Source organism: Podarcis pityusensis (assembly GCF_964106645.2).
Source record: "Podarcis pityusensis genome assembly, chromosome: 5".
NCBI lineage: Eukaryota > Metazoa > Chordata > Lepidosauria > Squamata > Lacertidae > Podarcis > Podarcis pityusensis.
Genome location: NC_138032.1, coordinates 53,731,523 through 53,752,335, shown reverse-complemented (window position 1 = coordinate 53,752,335; position 20,813 = coordinate 53,731,523). Strand labels below are relative to the sequence as shown.

The 20,813-nt window shown below is 45.5% G+C and overlaps 1 protein-coding gene and 1 long non-coding RNA gene across 3 annotated transcripts in view; one reads left to right on the top strand and one right to left on the bottom strand.

Moving 5' to 3' along the window:
* The window catches only part of PLPP4 (phospholipid phosphatase 4), a 92,354-nt gene that overhangs the window by 46,951 nt on the left and 24,590 nt on the right, over positions 1–20,813 (bottom strand). For both annotated transcript variants that reach the window (XM_081005326.1, XM_081005327.1), the window contains exon 2: positions 7,373–7,481. In XM_081005326.1, coding sequence (XP_080861452.1) covers positions 7,373–7,481 — 109 coding nt within the window. The remainder of the gene's footprint in view (positions 1–7,372; positions 7,482–20,813) is intronic.
* On the top strand, positions 388–19,859 carry LOC308477108. The gene is made up of 3 exons (XR_013986390.1): positions 388–596; positions 18,267–18,373; positions 19,714–19,859. It is a non-coding gene; the product is annotated as an uncharacterized lncRNA (long non-coding RNA).

Genomic DNA, 20,813 nt, shown 5'->3' with positions numbered 1-20,813 from the left:
AAATGAAAAAATCAGAGGCTTAGTTCTGAATCTTAACTGATATATAAATCGCTTGGAGCCCTACTTAAAATGTGTCAGCTTTTAAAATGGAAACAAAGAGCTAAAAGAGGACTGATTACTAAGTTGCATATCAGCAGTGTTTCCCAGAAATAGCTACACTGTTTGTAAGCCCCATGTGTGGAAACTCTGTGTGTACATGACAGTCCAGTTTGTACGTCATGGTAAACCATAGTTAATGGTTTCCCATGAGCACACCAAACTGGGTACTTGCACTACTTCCCAATCACACCAGGGAGAAATAAGCCATGATCCCTGGTTAAATATTATGTCCAACCCAGGGAACATGATTTGTTTCTCTCCAACAAGCCAGAATCAGTAAGCCAAGAACAAACACTGGCTACATTTTGTTGTTTGTTGGGTTTGGATAAACTCTAAGGCAAGGATCATGGTTGGTTTCCTCCCAACACAAGCTGGAAAGCATGGGGCAGAGTGGCAATTGGTGCGGATAAGGAACTGCAGACAGAAAGGAAATCAACAGTCTCCTTAGGCTTGAGCATGAGCGTCCATGCATCCTTGATGTATGCGTTTATTGCCTGGTATGTATGGTAATGCACCTAAATGTTTGCAGCATCAGGATCTATTCCGATAGATAGTATACTATAAAAATAATGTTGCAAAGTTAAATAGTAAACTAGCCTGTATGATTTTTGCATTCTCCTAGGAAGCAAGGAATCCCTTGCTGCCATAGACAAAGCAAAGTTTGGCACAAGGATGTCAAGGCAGTTCATATTGCTTTGAATAGGTTTTCATGCTAGTGATATACAAAAATGCAACCTAGTGTTGTTGTTTTAAAAGCAACCATGTTGTTGGCCCTGGTACCACTAGGATGCCAGTGTAATTAACTGGCAGAGTCAGGTAGTTATTACTTGGGGGGGGGGGGGAGCAAGCAGCTAAAAGACCAACAATAAAACAATTCTAAAAGACCAACAATAAAACAATTCTTTAAATACATTAATAGCAGAAGGCTGACTAGGGAGAGGGCCGAATCCTCTAATGGAAAGGAAGTCAAAGGTATGCTAAAGAAGAATAAGGAGATTGTGGAGAAGCTGAATGAATCCTTTGCATGTGCCTTCACAACGGAAGATATAGCACAGATCCCAGTGTCTGAACTAACTTTTGCAGGAAGGGAGTCTGAGCAACTGAGGGAAATTGTGGTGACAAGAGATGATGTTCTCGGCCTAATAGACAAAATTAAAAATCACCAAACACCAGATCCAGATGGCATCCATTCTTTAAAAACTCAAATTTGAAATTGCTCATTTTCTAATGAAAATATGTAATCTGTCCTCAAGATCAGTCTGTATAGCTGAGAACTGGCCAATGTAACACCAATTAATAAAAAGGGGATCCAGAGGAGATATGGGAAATTTAAGAGCAGCTAACTTAACATCTCTTCTGGGAAATCATAGAAAGCATTACAAAAGATAAAATTATCAAGGCATGTTCAAGAAGAACAAGTCTTGCTGAAGCAGGGCCAGCATGGTTTCTGCAAGCGCAAGTCCTTTCTCACTGACCTATTAAGTGTTTCTTTGAGAGTTTCAAGAAGCATATAGACTAGTTGCTGGAAACCACAGAAGGGTAGAGTGCTCTGGCATTCAAATCCTGCTTGCTCATTTCCCACAAGTATCTGGTTGGCTACTGTGAGAACAGGATGATGGACTAGATGGGCCACTGGCCTGATCCAGCAGGATCATCTTACGTTCTTATGTTCTGTTTCTTGTTAACAAAGGGATTAGAGATTTTTGCTTTTCAGCCACAATGTTTCTGTGCAATGGCATGATGTGTTTGTGGGGTTTCTACTTGGGCTCAGTTCTCCAAGAATTGACAGTGTTCCTGTTCTTGCTTCCAAAAAATAAGGGAATGGGCTGATTTACAGTCCAGAGGTCTGGTAAGTGGAAATGCATGGGGCCTTGTCTGCTGTGAAATATGCCACTGCCCACAGCTTCCATCACTCTTATCACAAGCCTCATAAGCTTCATTAGTGCTGGGACACTGCTACCATTCATCATTTCAACTTGTTCCTGCCACTCTCACAGAAAGGATTATTTTTGTCTTGAGATGGGATTACGATATAAAATGTAAGTCTAAATTCAAAAGGCCCAATTAGTTGGAACAAGACTTACAGTGAAATCCTGTGTATGCTTACTCTGAAGAAAGTCTCATTACATTTAATGGGACTTACTCCCAGATAAGCATGTATAAGACTTTCCTTATACATAAGTTCTGGAAGCCTTCTCCATTGCTGCAATTATGTAGGCTCCACACATCACAAGGTTGCACCTGTGTTTACCATCCAGTTACCATATACAACATGACACATGAGAACCTCATAGATGCATGTGCGTGCATCTTTAAAAAATATTATTATTCCAAATGTTTGCAGGCTGTTAAGGGGGAAGAAACTTCTGCCTCTTCGGTCTCTTATTTGTATAAAGAATTGCATTGTACCATATTCAGACAAATGAGCCTGCCTTTGATTATCCCTTGGATAAATGCGTTTGGTGAGTTAGCTTTTCCACAATGGCTATAAATCATATTTTTTAATGCTATAAATCTTTAAGCAACCTGTGTTTGTGTATATAATTGAGATTGGATTCTGAGCTGCGTATACTAGCGGTGTGGCATCAGCTCTGTGTGTTTATATGAATTACGTGAGGTGATCCATGTTAACAAGGCGTGTCAAGGTGGATCAGGGAGTTCCCGAACTTCTGAGAGACTCTGCTGCCTTTTCCTTCTTTTTTGTACATAAAGTCAAACTCTCAGCTCCCTACCCACTGCCTTACTTTGCTTTCCCGAGAAATGAAATGAAGCTGACTAGGGAAATGTCAAGCAGTCAAGAAAGAAAAAGTTGGGTCATTTGTTTTGACAAGCAGGTCTACCTTTTAATCACAGTGAATTATTCTCCCAGTGAACTCCAATCAAAGTTATTTAGGGGAGGGATGCTGAAGGAAACACACAGATCCTCCTCCTTATAATTTTGGCTGGGAAAGCAGAACAAAAGTTGTTGGGTTAAACTATGGGGGTGATCTGCTTTCCCCCCAATCATTCTTTTTCTCTCTCTTACAAACAGATTCCTAGCACTTTGTTTTTTCTTCATGGAGGGTACTTCCAGGAAGAGTGATGAGAAAAAACCCCTAACTTTTCAGGGATTTTTTTACTGCAAAGGTGAAATCACTGAGCACAATAGCCAGTGGACCTATTACTCCAGACTTTTGTGGCTTTGGTACCCAGGCACCATGTATGAATGTTCCCTCATGTCCCCAGTTTTCAAAATGATTGCCCAAAACAATGTGAGAGAGGGAATGTGTCTGCTATTTTCTCGTCCTCAAATGGTAAAAGTCTGCCCTTGCAGGGAAATCGCTTCCACATATTTTTCTGAAATTTGGCAGGCTTCATTCCTTCAGAGAGCATCCAATTCTGGCAGAAAATAGAAGAGGCTAAGTCTTTTTTTAAAATACAAAACAAAACACCAACACATAAATGCCTTGATAAATTTGTTTGAAATTTGGCTGGCACAATCCACTCAGGAAGGGTTCCTTTGCAAGCAAATGTCAACCACTTATGTGTAAAGAGGGAAAAGTTATAGCCTTTTTAAGATTCCACATTATAGCCAACAGGGCCAAAATAGAGCTTTGGATTTAACCAATCTGACTGGGACCCAAATGACAAATCAAATTGGAATGACACAGAGCAGATTTGAAACAGACTGGGCTGTAGAACCGCTCCAGGTATAGGGCGGTATATAAATCCAGTAAATAATAATAAATAATAGAACACTACAGATACAAGGCTAATAGTGTGATTGCTGCACACACCTAGCATGTGCATGCATATGAGACTAGTAACACCAGCATTTCCTGCAGCAACTATGCTTTGTGAATATGACCTCAGTAACGTGAAGTGTGGAGCTGCCCTTGCAATAAAGAAAGCTGCTCAAAAGGTATTCCAAGCAGGTTAAAACAGGTCTCCTAGCCACCGGCAATCATACGCAATGCCCTATCCTGAGTTCCTATTCATATATGTGGGAATTCACAGAACATTTCCCTCTGTTGTTCTTTAAACTGCCTGAGGGCTGAACTACACATTATTGCAGTAGATCTGTGGTTGGCTGTCCAGGTGCTTTTCCTTCATTAAAGAAAAGAAGATGCCATGTGGGGATGGGCTGCCAATTTGTCTGGAGCACATAACGGTCCTGATAATTTTGATGGGCTTCCCTTTATGTGGGACATGATTAGAGCTCCCTGTTCTCTCCCCCCCCCCTTTTTTTTTTAATGAAATGTAGTTATAGAGCAACACTGCCAATTTGTTGAGAGCAGCAGGTTCAATACTTCCCCCCCTGAAGTTTTCCCACTCAAAAATCCTCCCCCTCCGGTGGGTGTATGAACTCAACAGTTCTTAGTTTATCTTTTGGTTGCTATTTTGTTGATGTTGTTAATACTGTTCTATAGATTGTAAATGCTGTGTTAACTCGTTAATCATCTGGCATGACTTTTGCTTTAATTGTGATTGTGACATTCAGCTTATTTTTTTAGTTGTTGCTTTGTTAACAGAGTTTAATAATTGCAATTGTTTCACTGATGATCTGTTACTCTATATGCTTTATGCTGTATTTGTGATGTTCCATTTTCTTATTATTATTTATTGTTTGTAAGCCACTTTGGGACTCATTTGAATGAAAAAGGGGCATAGAAATATTAAAAATCAGATCAGTTAAAGCAATCAATGGTAAGCTACCTTAAATCTTTTTGTGACCTGTACCATCTTTCCCCTACATACCATCCTTTCATTTCCTTACATAGTATCAGATTTTCTGTCCTTTGTCTTAACTATGCTATTTTCCAGCAACAGAGATCCCTGCATGCTTGTCCCTTCCATTAACTGCTATAGCAAAGTCCCATCTTTACAAATTAGCCACCTAAGGTCACCTAACTCCAAGGTCAATTCTAGACCTGACAGCAACCAACTCATAATAGCATAATGAATAGTACTTTGTGTTTATGCACACCCAAAAAATGTACCGTAAGTATAAATACAATGCTATGGTGTGCAACTCTAAAACATTCTTCTGTACTCCACACACCCCTTCAAGAGCCAAAGCTAGGGTAATTGGTTGTCTTTTACAAGTTGCTATCACTCCTAAGAATAAAATCCATAACATAATCCTAGATGAGATCTCCTCTATATAATTCCAGGTAATGTTTTCTGTCCTGCCAGTGACATTTTCCTGGATAGTGGCTGCTTTCATGGGCAAGACCTTCTTAAAATCAAGCACATTCATTATCTATCCTGGCAGCTGAAAGATACAGAGCTGTACAAACCTTCCAGAAAAGCACTTCATGCCCTCTCATTACTTCAGGAAAACCCACTATCAGATAAGATTTAATGTGTGTGCTGAAAAATATTGATTTTCATTTAGGGCCACCTGGATAATATTTTTCCTGGATAATATTTTTAATAGGTCACTGCTGAACTGAAACATCCCCCCCCCTTTCCTTTTAAACAAAAAAGTCAGTGGACAACTGGGCAGCCTTACTGCTATGAAATGAAAGGAAGCCATGTTTTGCTCCTGAAGTGCAGAACAACACATCAGTATACAGAATTTGCAAGATTTTACCTCCCTCTCCAATCAGAGAGTAGATTCATACCTATGTACGACAACCAAGTACAAAATGCTTATGGCCCATATCAGAAGTGAGGGGCACATTATGTATTAGGAGGGCTTGGCACAAATACAGGCCTAATCTTTTCCCACTAGACAACTTGTGCTTGTTAAAGAGAGAAGTGCCATGAAAAAAACATATGCATGCAGAGCTGACCTCAAACATTTGGCCATCTGAGGTAAAGGACAAGATCGTGCCAGCCATTCTGTGTACAGAAGACAACATGATTGGCAGTTCAATATTACTTCAGTGCTGGTGACAGGATCTTGTCCATACAGGCCATGGTGTTTTTTGGGTGAGGAGGGTGCTACATGGTGCACTCAGCTCTGATCTCTAACAGAACAGAATGAGTGGTGATTCAGGATGAATGGCTACAGGGCTGTCCCTGGCATATATTCTACCTGAGGTAATCACCTCACTCTGCCTAATGGTAGGGCTAGCCCTGCATGTATATCCTTTGCAGCAACCTCAGCTATGCATGCACCTCATGAAAGGTTAAGGAACAGAGAACACTTCTGTTCCTTTTCAATAGGAATCCAGAGGACTGAATCCATGTTGCAGAACTTGTCTGAGCAATGTCGAACAAAAAATAAATAAAAGCTAGCCTGCCTGCTCAATATATCCACTGGTGCTGAAAACAATTATATACTTCAGGCCTACTGGCTGGCTCTGAACTTATGGCAGTCCCACATCTCAAATGGCAAATGCATGTGGTGCATACAGTATGGGCTGTCATCTCCCTCAGCAAACAGGTTTGTAGTACACAGCAAGGTCTTCCAGCTGTAAAACACCAAACTGACTTGGTAAGATCTCCTGGAAAGCCAGATAGCATGATGGCACAGAGTCCATGAAGAAAAGCAGGGAACCCTCAAGCATTCTGGCCCAATCCCTGTTAGAATTACTCTACTGCCATCTGCACTGGGAAAAGATCAGAACAGTAGGCTAGACTGACCATCAGGCTAACTGCTGCAAGGATGCTTCTTCCTCTCACGCCTCCAAGGAAGCGTAGATGGCAATGATGAAACTGACAAGTTGGGGAGGAAATGTGGTGGATATTGAACAAGAGATGGGTGTTTAGCAGCAACTGTTTGAGTTCCAGAAGCCTCCTTTGATTTAAAACCACTATCACATCAATATTTAAAATGCTTTGGGATCCATGTTTACCTGACACAGGGAAAGCAGACTGGCACCAACAATTTTGGTTGCAGGCAGACATTTTTCTATTTCCTGGGGCATCTGAACAGCACCAATGATATGATATTGTATGGCTAAATCTATTTCAAATAATGCTCTTGTAATACACACGCACACACACGCACACACACAATCTTTGGTTGTAAATCAGTTTTGGAACTTCTGGAGAGGGAGTGATATATAAATTGAACAAACCTAATTTGACTGGCAGTCAACAATTTATAAAATGAGAACATCAATCAATCAGAATTTGTGACAGGGTGGCTTAAAGAAATGTCATACTGTCCTTCACCCCAGCATGCAAATAATATCATGTTCCATTTATGTTCTCACTGCAGCCTGCGAACGTAACTGTTCTTTTAAAAATGCACTCATTTCCAGTTTCGCTTTAGCTAACACACAGTCATCAAACAAGCCTCACACAGCCATCAAACAATCATTAAATCTCTAGTACTTACAAACATGAGGCGTGTAGGTATGTTGTCAGATTCAACCAAAGGGTTTTTATAGAGCCAGATCTCTTCTGGCTGAATTACTCTCTGGAATGGATCCAAAAATTCTGTAAAACTAAACAAAACAATAAAAGAACACATTGTTTCACCATGTACCTGGAGCAAGAGACCTCAAAAAGTACATCACGGGAGATTCCCGCTTGCCATAATGAAAGAGAGACATTGTTTAATCAAGCGCAAGCAAATACAAGGCAGAAAATGTTTGCTTATCTCCCTTCTTACCCTTACCCATCTCTAGAGTCCAGGGTGAATTCTATATTACAATATGCAAAAAGACATAGCAAAATAAAACCAGACTAAGAAAACAGAATACATATTATGAGTTGTATCCAATGAAGCTGTTGCACTTGTGCAATGGAACGTCCCCTCCTACCCCCAGCAACCTCTCATTGTACACCCTCAAAATGGGTTATGGGATTCTCCAGAGCAGATTTTTACAGTTCGCCAGAAAAGTAGAAGAAGGGGAAGCCATGTTACATGAATGGTACTCCACTCACTGCTTTACATCTCCAGTTCCTTATACCATACAAGCTGGAGTTTTCCTCACACCACTGTTGTCCAAAATGAAAAGGTTTCAGCAGCATGAAGAAAAAAACCTAAGTTATGTGGTAAACTTACAAAGCAGTGACAGACAGTATTTGGAGCAATGAGTCAGCGACAAAATGCCTGAAGTATTTTATTGTTGCCCAACACACTCTGGAAAATAACAAACTTCCTCACCAGCAACCTGCAAAAATATAGTACTCTAGCTTCCTCCTTTGCCAAACTATTAAGGAGGATTGTCCCATTGAAGAAATCTCTTGCTTCCAAAATTTGTGGGGCAGCAATATAATATTTTGGACCTTTTCCTCCACTTGTTTCCCCTTTGTTTGGCCTTAGAGAGTACAGTTGTGCCTCAGAAGTTGAACGGAATCGGTTTTGGAAGTCCATTCGACTTCCAAAACATTTGGAAACCAAAATGCGGCTTCCAATTGGCTGCAGGAAGCTCCTACAGCCAATCGGAAGCCACAAAAGCCCCATCAGACGTTCGGCTTACAAAAGAACATTCGAAAACCGAACACTCACTTCTGGTTTTTGGTCGTTCGGGAGCCGGAACGTTCGACTCCCAAGGCGTTCGGGAACCAAGGTACTACTGTACTTGGAACTACCTGAAAAGCTTCCACAGGGCAACCATAATATGTAAACTGACCCCCAAGAGGCACACATCTATCAAAGCTGCCACAAATGGCCACACATAGAAACACAGGAGCCTGGCTTAGGTTGAGTCAGACCACTGGTCCATCTAGCCCAGTCATTGTCTACATTTACTGGCAATGGCTCTGCAGGGTTTTAGGCAAGGCTCTGGCCAATCTAGAGATGCTGGCAATGGATTCTCTGCCACGCAGCCACAGCCCTTCACACTCATGAATCTCAGATCTGCAAACCAATGGCGTGCGCAGCAACAGTGGGTGTGGCCCAGCAGACACAATTCTTCATTCTCTATCCAAGCAATCAAGAGCTATTATCACAGATCAGGGACACAGTCTAGCCAGGTTAAATAACTAGAGGAGGCTCCTGGGCCAAAGGGGACTGTAGCCTGGAGTGGTATAGCCTGGACTGAATTCTATAAATCCCTGGAAAGCTACGTTCACCCTCTGGGGCTGAGATTCCCCACCTGTGATCTCTTCGTTCCTTCCCACCTCCCAGTCTTGCATTGGATGGGTGAAAAACCTATTAAAAGATGTGTTCAGAAGCGTTTTTGAGCAGGCTGGCCTGCACAGCCTGTGGCCCAGCAAGCCAACGTGACCCAAAGACTCATTCAAAATACTGGGTTTGCTACCTTTCTGGGAATGCAAAAGCAAAGGGTGAGGCGTTGTCATGCATCTGACATGCTCGAATGCATGCTGCATTTGGCATGCCAGCTCACCAGTTTCTTCAGGCCTGCGTTACCTTTTGTTTTATAAAGAAAAAGTAAATGTAGTCACAGCAACAAAATCCACTGCATTTAAATACTGTCAGATTGCTGCCTTCTACATTTCCTCTTCTGTCTATGTAAAATGTTCAAATTGTGTCTTTCAGCCATATGCGGGGGAGGGAGGGAACAGGCAAATTAACCTGATGAAAGCGAACAATAATCAACTAGAGTCACAACAGAAAAAGAAACTCCTGCTGAAGACTTGGCTGCAAATCCAAAAAACAAAACAGCACCGCTCCCCCTCCCGTCAAAAGACCAGATGTATTTCATGCTGTTTGTCAACACTTGTGCATATATGAACTCAGTAGTACAGTGGCTCCTAAACTCTACAGACCAATTATTGGAGGTCTCGGCAGACCACTTTTTTGCCTCTTTTTTAGCATTTGTAGTGCATGGTGCTAGATACCGAAGTCATCACTGGGGCCTGAATGAAGCTTGTGGGCCCCTGGTGGTCAATGGACCTCATTTTGGGAACCTCTGCTGTAGTGTACGAATTATATTAGTGGGCCTTCTCAATAATAATAATAATAATAATAATAATAATAATAATAATTTATTATTTGTACCCCGCCCATCTGGCTGGGCCTCCCCAGCCACTCTGAGCGGCTTCCATAGAAACCAAAAATACACTAAAATATCATAGATTAAAAACTTCCCTGAACAGGGCTGCCTTAAGATGTCTTCTGAATGTCAGGTAGTTGTTTATCGTTTTGACATCTGATGGGAGGGCGTTCCACAGGGCGGGCGCCACTACCGAAAAGGCCCTCTGCCTGGTTCCCTGTAGCTTTGCTTCTCGCAATGAGGGAACCGCCAGAAGGCCCTCGGCGCTGGACCTCACCGTCCGGGCAGAACGATGGGGGTGGAGATGCTCCTTCAGGTATACTGGGCCGAGGCCGTTTAGGGCTTTAAAGGTCAACACCAGCACTTTGAATTGTGTTCGGAAACGTACTGGGAGCCAATGTAGGTCTTTCAAGACCAGTGTTATGTGGTCTCGGTGGCCGCCCCCAGTCACCAGTCTAGCTGCCGCATTCTGGATTAGCTGTAGTTTCCGAGTCACCTTCAAAGGTAGCCCCACGTAGAGCGCATTGCAGTAGTCCAAGCGGGAGATAACTAGAGCATGCCACCACTCTGGCGAGACAGTCCGCGGGCAGGTAGGGTCTCAGCCTGCGTACCAGGTGGAGTTGGTAGACAGCTGCCCTGGATACAGAATTGACCTGCACCTCCATGGACAGCTGTGAGTCCAAAATGACTCCCAGGCTACGCACCTGGTCCTTCAGGGGCACAGTTAGCCTATTCAGGACCAGGGAGTCCTCCACACCAGCCCGCCTCCTGTCCCCCAAAAACAGTACTTCTGTCTTGTCAGGATTCAACTTCAATCCATTAGCCGCCATCCATCCTCCAACCGCCTCCAGGCACTCACACAGTGTTGGGTTTGGAACTTAACAGGTTAAGTTGTTCCCATGATGCCTCAGCATTCTGACGTCAGCTTTAGAAGCTGGGAGGAGTTTGGGAGGAGTTACGTTCTGTTCCCCTCTCGGTCTCTGAGGGAAGAGGTCGCAGTGTTTAGTCATGGCTGCGGTGAGCCCAGGAGATTCCTGGGGAATGTCGGAATAAAGGACTGATAAATAGACAAACCGGGCTCTGTGTGTTTGTCTGAAGCTAAGTGAAGCTACGTGACAGTTTTCGCTGCTGTGTTCAACTCTGCTGAGGCGTGACTGGAGAGCTACTGGAGACGGAGCTGAGTGGCGCAGCTCGGAGGAAGCGCGCCGGGCATAAAGAGCTAATTGGGGATCGTAAATCAATTAGCGGGGGTCACGCCAATAAATCAATTTCCACAGGTTATGGACCCTTAATCACCGATTGTAAAACTGTCACAGGAACGCTTTGAAGTGCCGGAATGCGTTTGAAGTCTGCGGTCTAAGGCAGAGAAAGCCGGCAGGACGCAGCGGAGATTTTTGCCTGGTGTTAAGAGGCAAAGGAGAGCTGCGGAGCTCAGAGCAGCTGAAAGACACTAAGTGGTTGCCTGTGCTGAGAGCTGAGTGCTGGGAGCTGAAGAGCAGCTGGAAAATCGTTTCTCCACGGATGAGTGCCGGAGGAGCTTGTGATCTGTGAGTACAGCTTGGGGCCCCTTGGGAGAACGGAAGACAATGGCAGGCAGCCAGGTCTTGGAGGACATTGCGTTTGAAATGCTCACTCTAAGAAGTGGAGCAAGGGCTGCCTGGGATGTGCTGTGAAGCTTCAGCAGGAGGCCAGAGCCCTGGAGAAAGCATTGAGAAAAGCCTGGAGATGGCTGGTGCCCCTGTTCCTGATGTTTTAGCCTCAAGGAGTGCTAGTGAGCAGATCGGGGGGGCGAAGGATTCCAAAGGCAAGTGTAAAGGCTTGTCCACTGTGCGTGCTGGAGTGGAATGTCAACAAAGCAGGTTCCCAGAAAGCCGCAGTGGGAGCCAGGCCAGAGGGGGCGGAGCTGGCAAGGAGTGCTTTTCCAGAAGAAGGAGGCCAGCTGGGAGGAGCCCCGGGCAGTGTTTTTCCACTGGAGTTCGTCGTTGCTACGTGTGCAATTTGACGCGACGCTTGCTACGTGCTGCCCATGGAGAGCGGAGACAGCTGGGCAGGAAGGTCCCAAGGTCAACCAGCTGAGTTCTCATGGGAGTCAGTCTCGGAGAGGAGGCCAGCGTGGGAACGCAAGGGAAAGACGTGGTTCAGACGCTGGGGAGGGTTGTTTTCTTATCACTGCTTCTATGGCAACTGTGAAGAACAACTCCAGCCAGGACACGGTGACACGCTGAGTTTTGAATACTGCTGTTGGTCAGCACCTGCTAAGCGAGCCTGCTGGCGAAATGCGGAACTGCAGGGCTGTTTCAACAGGACACAACTGTGATGTTAGCAGACGGAATGAGAAAGTCGGTTTCTGCTGTGGCTAACATGTTTTTTTCTCCTTTACAGGAGGAGCTAGAGGTCTACGTTGTGCCGGGTCTGAATTGTTGTTTGTTATCCATTTTCAGAGGGGGCAAACAAGTGGCCAACGTGAAAAGGGGGCAGAACAATCTCTTTGTTCTGGAGTCACCTCTGGAGGGTGGTGGGAATGCTGGAAAAGCACAGGCGCAGTGTGCTAAGGTTCCCAGTCATGTGCAAAAGCTGCACAGGTGCACAAAAGGGTACAAACTCCGGAAATGTGGGAGGTCCCTAGGGTGCAGGGCAGGCAAGGGTGCACAGGTACATGGTTTTCCCAGGTTTGGGAGGGTAGCCAAAGAGCCCTTTGAGCTCTTTGAGGCAGGTGGTCCAAAGGTTCAGGAAATGATCTCCTGTGGATATGATCCTGCAACCAATGGGTGGAAGTTTGCATACCCAGAGGGTGATCAAACCAAGCTGCTGGTCAGTAAGCAGGCTGAGTTCTGTGAACAGGGTGAGTGTTCAAGACTCAGGGATAGTCCTGATTTTTCTCTCAGAATGTCTGTCTGATTCTGAGGAGGAAAGGGAGCCAGAGGCTGATCCCGGTGATAGGGACCAGGTCCAAGATCAGGGTTCAGAACCCGGTGATGGGGACCAGGTCCAAGATCAGGGTTCAGGGCAGGTCTGGGCATCTCCAAAGGTTATGAAAGGAGTGTCCAGGTGTGAGGCTTCATCTCCGGTTAGCGTAATGGAGAAAGCTCACAAACAGGGTGTCAAGTCAGAGGGGGAAGGATCTGACGGAGAAGACACAACTGCTGGCCCAAATGGGTCAGTAGGGTATCAGGTCACAAGTGCGTGGAAAAGTGTCGCACAGTGTGATTCTGGGAGTGTTGAAGGGGTTCAACAGGTGCCTGGGAAAGATGCCGGGAAGGGGCACAAGGCAAAGGGAAAGGTGTTGAACTCAAAAAAGGTCTTGTCAGAATGGTTCGGCAAGAGGGGGTGTTGGGTTTGGAACTTAACAGGTTAAGTTGTTCCCATGATGCCTCAGCATTCTGACGTCAGCTTTAGAAGCTGGGAGGAGTTTGGGAGGAGTTACGTTCTGTTCCCCTCTCGGTCTCTGAGGGAAGAGGTCGCAGTGTTTAGTCATGGCTGCGGTGAGCCCAGGAGATTCCTGGGGAATGTCGGAATAAAGGACTGATAAATAGACAAACCGGGCTCTGTGTGTTTGTCTGAAGCTAAGTGAAGCTACGTGACAGTTTTCGCTGCTGTGTTCAACTCTGCTGAGGCGTGACTGGAGAGCTACTGGAGACGGAGCTGAGTGGCGCAGCTCGGAGGAAGCGCGCCGGGCATAAAGAGCTAATTGGGGATCGTAAATCAATTAGCGGGGGTCACGCCAATAAATCAATTTCCACACACAGGACCTTCACCGCCTTCACTGGTTCTGATTTGAAAGAGAGGTAGAGCTGGGTATCATCTGCATATTGATGGACACCCAGTCCAAACCCCCTGATGATCTCTCCCAGTGGCTTCATATAGATGTTAAAAAGCATGGGGGAGAGGACGGAACCCTGAGGCACCCCACAAGTGAGGGCCCAAGGGTCTGAACACTCATCCCCCACCACCACTTTCTGAACACGGCCCAGGAGGAAGGAGCGAAACCACTGTATAACAGTGCCCCCAGCTCCCAACCCCTCTAGACGGTCCAGAAGGATGTTATGGTCGATTGTATCAAAGGCCGCTGAGAGATCCAGCAGAACTAGGAAACAACTCTCACCTTTGTCCCTAGCTCGCCGGAGATCATCAACCAGTGCGACCAAGGCAGTTTCAGTCCCATGATGAGGCCTGAACCCCGATTGGAAGGGATCCAAATGGTCCGCATCCTCCAGGCGTGTCTGGAGTTGTTCAGCAACCACACGCTCAATCACCTTGCCCAAGAATGGAAGATTTGAGACTGGGCGATAGTTGGCCATACTGGCCGGGTCTAAATATGTTTTTTTAAGAAGCGGTTTAATGACCGCCTCTTTCAGCGGATCTGGGAATGTTCCCTCACAGAGGGAAGCATTCACCACCCCGCAGAGCCCATCGCCCGGCCCTTCCCGGCTTGCTTTTATTAGCCAGGGTGGGCAAGGATCAAGGAGACAGGTGATTGGTTTCATGCGTCCAAGCAGCCTGTCCACATCCTCGGGGGTAACGGATTGAAATTGATTCCATGCAACTTGACCAGACAGAGCTCTAGCACTCTCCCGCCCCAGCCCTGCTCCCACGGTGGTGTCTAGCTCCTTCCGAATATGAGTGATTTTATCTGCAAAAAACTTTGCAAAATCGTTGCAGGAGATCTTGGGGTCTTTACAAGGCCCCGGTGGTAAAGGTGGTTCCGTTAAATTGCGGACCACCTGAAAGAGTCTCCTGCTACTATTTTCTGCAGATGCAATAGAGGCGGTGAAGAAAGTCTTCTTCGCCGTCGCTATCGCCACTTGGTAGGCTCGACGTTGAGCTCTAACCTGTGTCCGGTCAGATTCGGAGTGAGTTTTCTGCCACCGACGCTCTAGCCGTCTCAGCGATTGTTTCATCACCCTCAGCTCCGAAGAAAACCACGGGGCTGTCTGGGCTCCATGCAATCGGAGAGGGCGCTTCGGAGCCAGACAGTCGATAGCCCTGGTTAACTCCGCATTCCAGCGGGCCACCAGGGAATCAGCTGAAAGGCCATCAACATGGGATAAAGCATCCCCTACCACTGTCTGGAAACCATTTGGATCCATTAGGTGGCGGGGGCGGACCATCCGAATTGGTCCCACCTCCCTGCAGAGGGGAAGGGTCGCGGAGAAGTCCAGTTGCACCAGAAAGTGATCTGACCATGGCACTTCTTTGGTTTCACTTTTACTTAGTGTCAGATCACCAACATCACTAGAGGTGAATACCAGGTCTAAGGCATGTCCATGACTATGAGTTGGGCCCAACTTATTCAGGGACAGCCCCATGGAGGCCATGCTTTCCACGAAGTCCCGAGCGGCCCCTTGTAAGGTCGTGTCGGCGTGGATGTTAAAATCCCCTAGGACAACCAAACTAGGTGTCTCCAGGAGAACATCCGCCACGACCTGAAGCAGCTCGGACAGGGAATCCTTGGTGCAGCGGGGAGGTCGGTACACCAAAAGGAATCCTGTACTGCCCCTATTGCCCAACTTCCAGAACATGCACTCAGAAAACTGGGTCTTCCCAGTAGGACGCCTGATGCAAACTAATGACTTCCTAAAAATCACTGCAACCCCCCCTCCCCGCCCACATGACCTGGGTTGCTGTGCGTAAGAGAAACCTGGTGGGCAAGCGGCAGCAAGGACAGGCCCATCTGCTTCCTCCAACCAGGTCTCTGTCACACATGCCAGGTCAAATCCTCCATCCACAATCAGGTCATGGATGGCAGTGGTTTTATTCATCATTGACCTGGCATTACACAGCAACACCTTCAGGTTATGTGGGTTTCCCCTGTTGATTCCGGTATCCATCCGGTCAAGGCCAGACCCGGAGGCAGGGATAGTCTTCAAACAACGACTAAACCTGCCTCCTCAGTAATGACATGGTCTGGTCTTAGCGTAACTCCTCCTCCTGCCCATGATCACCGAGATCGGATGTCCCAGTGCTTCCCCCCCCCTGTGGAACTTGTCCCAGCCATCGTGTTGGCTGGGGCCCCACTCCCAGGCAGCCCTGATCCTGCCCCTTAAAAACAAAACACAAACTATACAGAACCAATAAAACAACAGAAAACAAAAACAGAACAATTATACTAAAATTAATCCCCAACCAAATATCCATCCCACCCACCCACCCCCAACAAGGGAAAAAAGGAAAAAAAGAAATACAAATTTAAATTGCCACCGACTGCTTGAGGACATTTTAAAACACATTAACCACTTGGAACAGGGAAGCAATTGCATAACACTTCCCAGCTTCCCCAAAAGTTTGTTCCAAATAAGGGCCTGGGCCAGTTGGAAAAGGCCCTGGAAGGGAGCAGGCCCTGCAGTCCTCACCCAGCCAATGGGTGGGATTGCAGGATAATATCACCTATCCTGCAATCCCTGCCCCCCCTCCTCAGCAAAGGGCTGTTCGGAAGGTGCAAACTTGGCTCATAACATACATTGCACTCCTCTGTTTTATTGATGCTGTTGATGGATTCTTTGTTTTTACTGATGTATTTCTTTGTATTTTAAACTATAATGTGTGTGTGCGTGCACGCCATTTACTCTACTTTTTCTTGTCACTGGAAGGGGGGGGGAGCTCTGGAAGTCCTATAGTGAAACCCTTAGTACAACAAACACCCTCTGCCAAACACTTCACAGGGCTCGAAAGTCTATGGCAATAGCTATATCACAGTATTAATTAATGATGTAGCAACCTTGTAGATGTGGCCGGAACTTTGGGCTTAATCACATCTCCGTTTGCCCAGTCACTTTTCTCCAGAAAAACCCATCATTTAGCACTGAATTGGAACCAATAGCAATCATATTTTCCACAAAATTGCCTTTTGTTCTGATTTAGTGCTAAAGGGCGGGTTTTTCCTGGGACAAGCAGCAGGGCAAAGCCAAAACTGGTGGAAATGTGAACAAGCCCTAAGCAAGAGAGAGTCAGGAGTGCAGACAGCAGTTTCCAGAAGACATTTCCAAAGCAGCCATCAAATTGTGAAACCCAAATAATGGGTTTGGCAAAGTCAGTTGTTATTGCATCTGCAGGATCAGTGAAGAGGAACATATCTTTGAGTATGTGCTAATTTGCTGATAGTACAGTGGTACCTCGGGTTATATATGCTTCAGGTTACATACGCTTCAAGTTACAGACTCCGCTAACCCAGAAATAGTAGCTTGGGTTAAGAACTTTGCTTCAGGATGAGAACAGAAATCGTGCTCCGGCAACGCGGTGGCAGCTGGAGGCCCCATTAGCTAAAGTGGTGCTTCAGGTTAAGAACAGTTTCAGGTTAAGTACAGACCTCCGGAAGGAATTAAGTACTTAACCCGAGGTACCACTGTATAGGTGAATATTTGTTGTTGGGCAGGTTTTATTTCCTTTGCACCAGGCTCCAGTTGGTGGATCTTGGGATTCTAGTAAAAAAAAAAAAAGGAGTTTTCATAAGTTTGAAGGGTCTCTTGCCTCTCCTCATTCACACACACACACACACACACACACACCAGAGTTCCTTCAGGAAAGTTCAAACAAAGATTACTCCCAAAGACATACCGGAAAATATTTCACCAGACTTTCACAAAGGAAAGTCTGGCCTTTTTTCTTTTTTTCAGTGAAAATAGGAAGGTCTTTGTATTTCATCCAGAATCTCCAATCCAGAATACCATATGTAGGCTTCCAGCTATATATCAGTCATCAGAAACAAAATACTTACCCTGGTGTTCTTTCTTTTTGCCCTTTTCTGTACAGTTTGGCATAGAAATATGTATTTGCTGAAGGCTATGAGCAAACATTTCAAATCTAAAGCTATGATACAGGTGCCAATAAGCCAATGGAACAATATTTGCAGACTTTTAGTGCCTTTTAATAAGACTTTCCCAGAGAACAGAGTTTTCAGTTTTCATGGGAAGTCAAGATTGCCACATTTTATAAAAATTGGTTTGGGTTTCTGTGTTTTTTATTTTATGCTTTGCTGGAGGACCCAACATGAAAGGTTTTAGACTCAGACCATAGTTAAGGGACAGGTTTGGCTAAGTTTGTTAGATGAACCAGTGAGGACAGATATCTGATTTCTTCCGTATAATTGATGTTTCAATTATTTAACAATCAGAAGGTAGATTTAGCATTTATTTCATCATATTCATGTTAGCTACTTAACACACTGCACCCAGCCTCAGTCTCCATCTGCCTGAGGCTGCACCTTCTTACATAAACCTCCCAGAGAGTTTACCTCCAAAATATAGCAAGCCTCTCGAAAGGATATCACCACAAATTAAACTTGAGAACGTTCTAGAGGACAGGTCTCTCAAACCTTTCTTCCTCCCACAGCCACCTGCAAAGTGAGGCCATCTGTGAGAGGATGCACAGCAAGGCTAACTGAGGAAGATGATCTTAACAGGAGAGACTCTAAAGGATGGGAATGAACATGTTTGCAGGTATCAAGCCTAGATATCAAATTTGGAAGTAGAAGGGACTCCAGTGTAGAGAGAAGAGCTCCATTTTGAGAGACACCCTTTGGTATGAATGAAGGAGCCATGATGGGCCTCCAGATGCATCTGGACTTATCAGCCCTGGCCAGCATAGCCAAATGCCAAGGATGATGGGAAATGGAGTCCCATTCTCAGCATGACCAATTGCCAAGTTGTAGTCCACATACCCCAGGAAAACCACAGCTTCCCCATTCCTGACATAAGGAAAAGGAGGAATAGAGGTTCCACTCTTGAAAGATGTGGAGCAAGCCTTCTTTACTAAATAATAATGATGCATGTATTGTAGATTACTTCCAAATATAATCTGGGGTAAAGGTAAAAGTCCGCTGGATGGTTAAGTCCAGTCAAAAGCAGTCGCGGTGGGGTGCGGTGCTCATCTCGCTTCAGGATGAGGGAGCTGGCATTTGTCCACAGACAGATTCCTGGGTCATGTGGCCAGCATGACTAAACTGCTTCTGGCGTATGGAACACCATGACGGAAGCCAGAGCGCATGGATATGCTGTTTACCTTCCCGCTGCAGCAGTACCTATTTAGCTACTTGCACTGCTGCGCTTTCGAACTGCTAGGTTGGCAGGCGCTGGGACAGAGCAACGGGAGCTCACTCCATTGTGGGGATTCGAACTGCTGACATTCTGATCAGCAAGCCCAAGAAGCTCAGTGGTTTAGACCACAGCGCCACCCGCATCCTAATCTGGGGTACACTACTTAGAGATTTTTAAAAGTATTAAGCAGTTCATTTAAATGCTTACCAACAATTCCCTCCTTTTATTTCACTACTTAAACCTCACCTTTCATGCCTTGAAAATAACCACCATAAACGTTAAGGAACCTTTGCATCACAAAAGAAACTTTATGTCACCTTCATGCATATTTAAAATACCACTTTAAAAAACCAGTTTTTGAACCTCTTTCTAGTTCCTCTGCAAATAAATGACCGATATGAAATTCCTTACTGCAGCTTTGATGAAAAGCCAACCCAAAAGGAGGCCAGAAGCTGATAGTCAGGGGCATTGGTGAGGCAAGATAAGTACAAATGCCGGTGTTTATCACTGTCATCCTGTTTACCACATGGAAGTTGGAGGAATTCTATTAAACAGAACAAAATGTTGCTGACCAGTTGTGCTGCTCAAATAAACTGCTTTTATTTGAGCGCAAAGACTCCCCAGAGCAGGGAGGCTGTTTTCAGGACAGTTGCAATTCATTAGTCTGAAGGGTGCAATAAAATAAACAGAATACTATTACCAAAATATTAAGCTGGCATTGACAATGTCCCCCACTTCTACAGGGCAACATTCTGCCTTCTTTGCTGAATATATAAAGACTGCAACAGATTCAATGGAGCAGAGAGTATGGACCAGCTTCAGACGCCCATAGGATGAATGCTGAACGAACCACTGTGATGGCTACTAACCCTTATGGCTTCAGTCTTCCTCTGTGTCTGAATGCTGGTTGCTGGGAACCATAGGCGCCGACTCCATAGGGCCTGAGGGGGCCCGAGCCCCCTCAAAAATTCGTTTGGGGGGGCTCCGCCCCCCCAATAATCTCGGGCGCCCCTCCAGCAGAGCGCCACCGCCGCCCCTCCCCCAGCCCAAAATGCACAGGGTCGGGCTGCATGCCTCCTGCCCTCCCTCCCAAGCAAAAGCTCCACCCAATTTCCTTCGGAGCTGATTAATAGGCGCAGCACGCTCTCCCCTATTCGCTCACGAGGAGGCGGCGCCACTTTATTTGCATATTCATGAGCTCATTTATTATTCATGAGCTTTCGCGGGCTCCCCCAATATTTTTTATAAGTTGGCGCCCCTGCTGGGAACCATAACAGCGGAGATGATGCTGAGCTCAGGGTGCTGCTTGTGGATCTCACTGGCCTCTGGCCGGCCACTGTGGAAAAAGGATGCTGGACTAGATGGGCCACTGGCCTGATCCAGCAGGTCTATCCTTATGTGAGTGCACACATTATGGTTTCTGTATGTATAGTCCCCACACAGAGGAGGCAGTTCATATAAATGGCCATAAGGTCAGAATCTGTTTGGACAGTTCCCAAGTGATGGGAGACACATCACACCGATTATTGCTGTGGACCCCTGTTCAAAGGATGTTTGAGGAGCTCATGTTTTGCAAATTCCACTAGAAGCTGTCCTGACCCACATCTCCTGGCCTAATGCATGGATAAGAATTCAGTCATCCATTAGGTTTTGCTCTTCTCGGGCCATTTCTGTTTTCAGCCGAAAGAGGCAGCAACAAGCATTTCAAAATCAACATTTTGAGATGAAATCCTTTAAAATGTTTATCTTGAAGAACAAATGTTTCCATTGAGATCTGAATTTTTTCTTTGGGGTCTTCATAAAAAGCTAAAAAATAATGTGAAAACTGGAGGGAACAAACCTA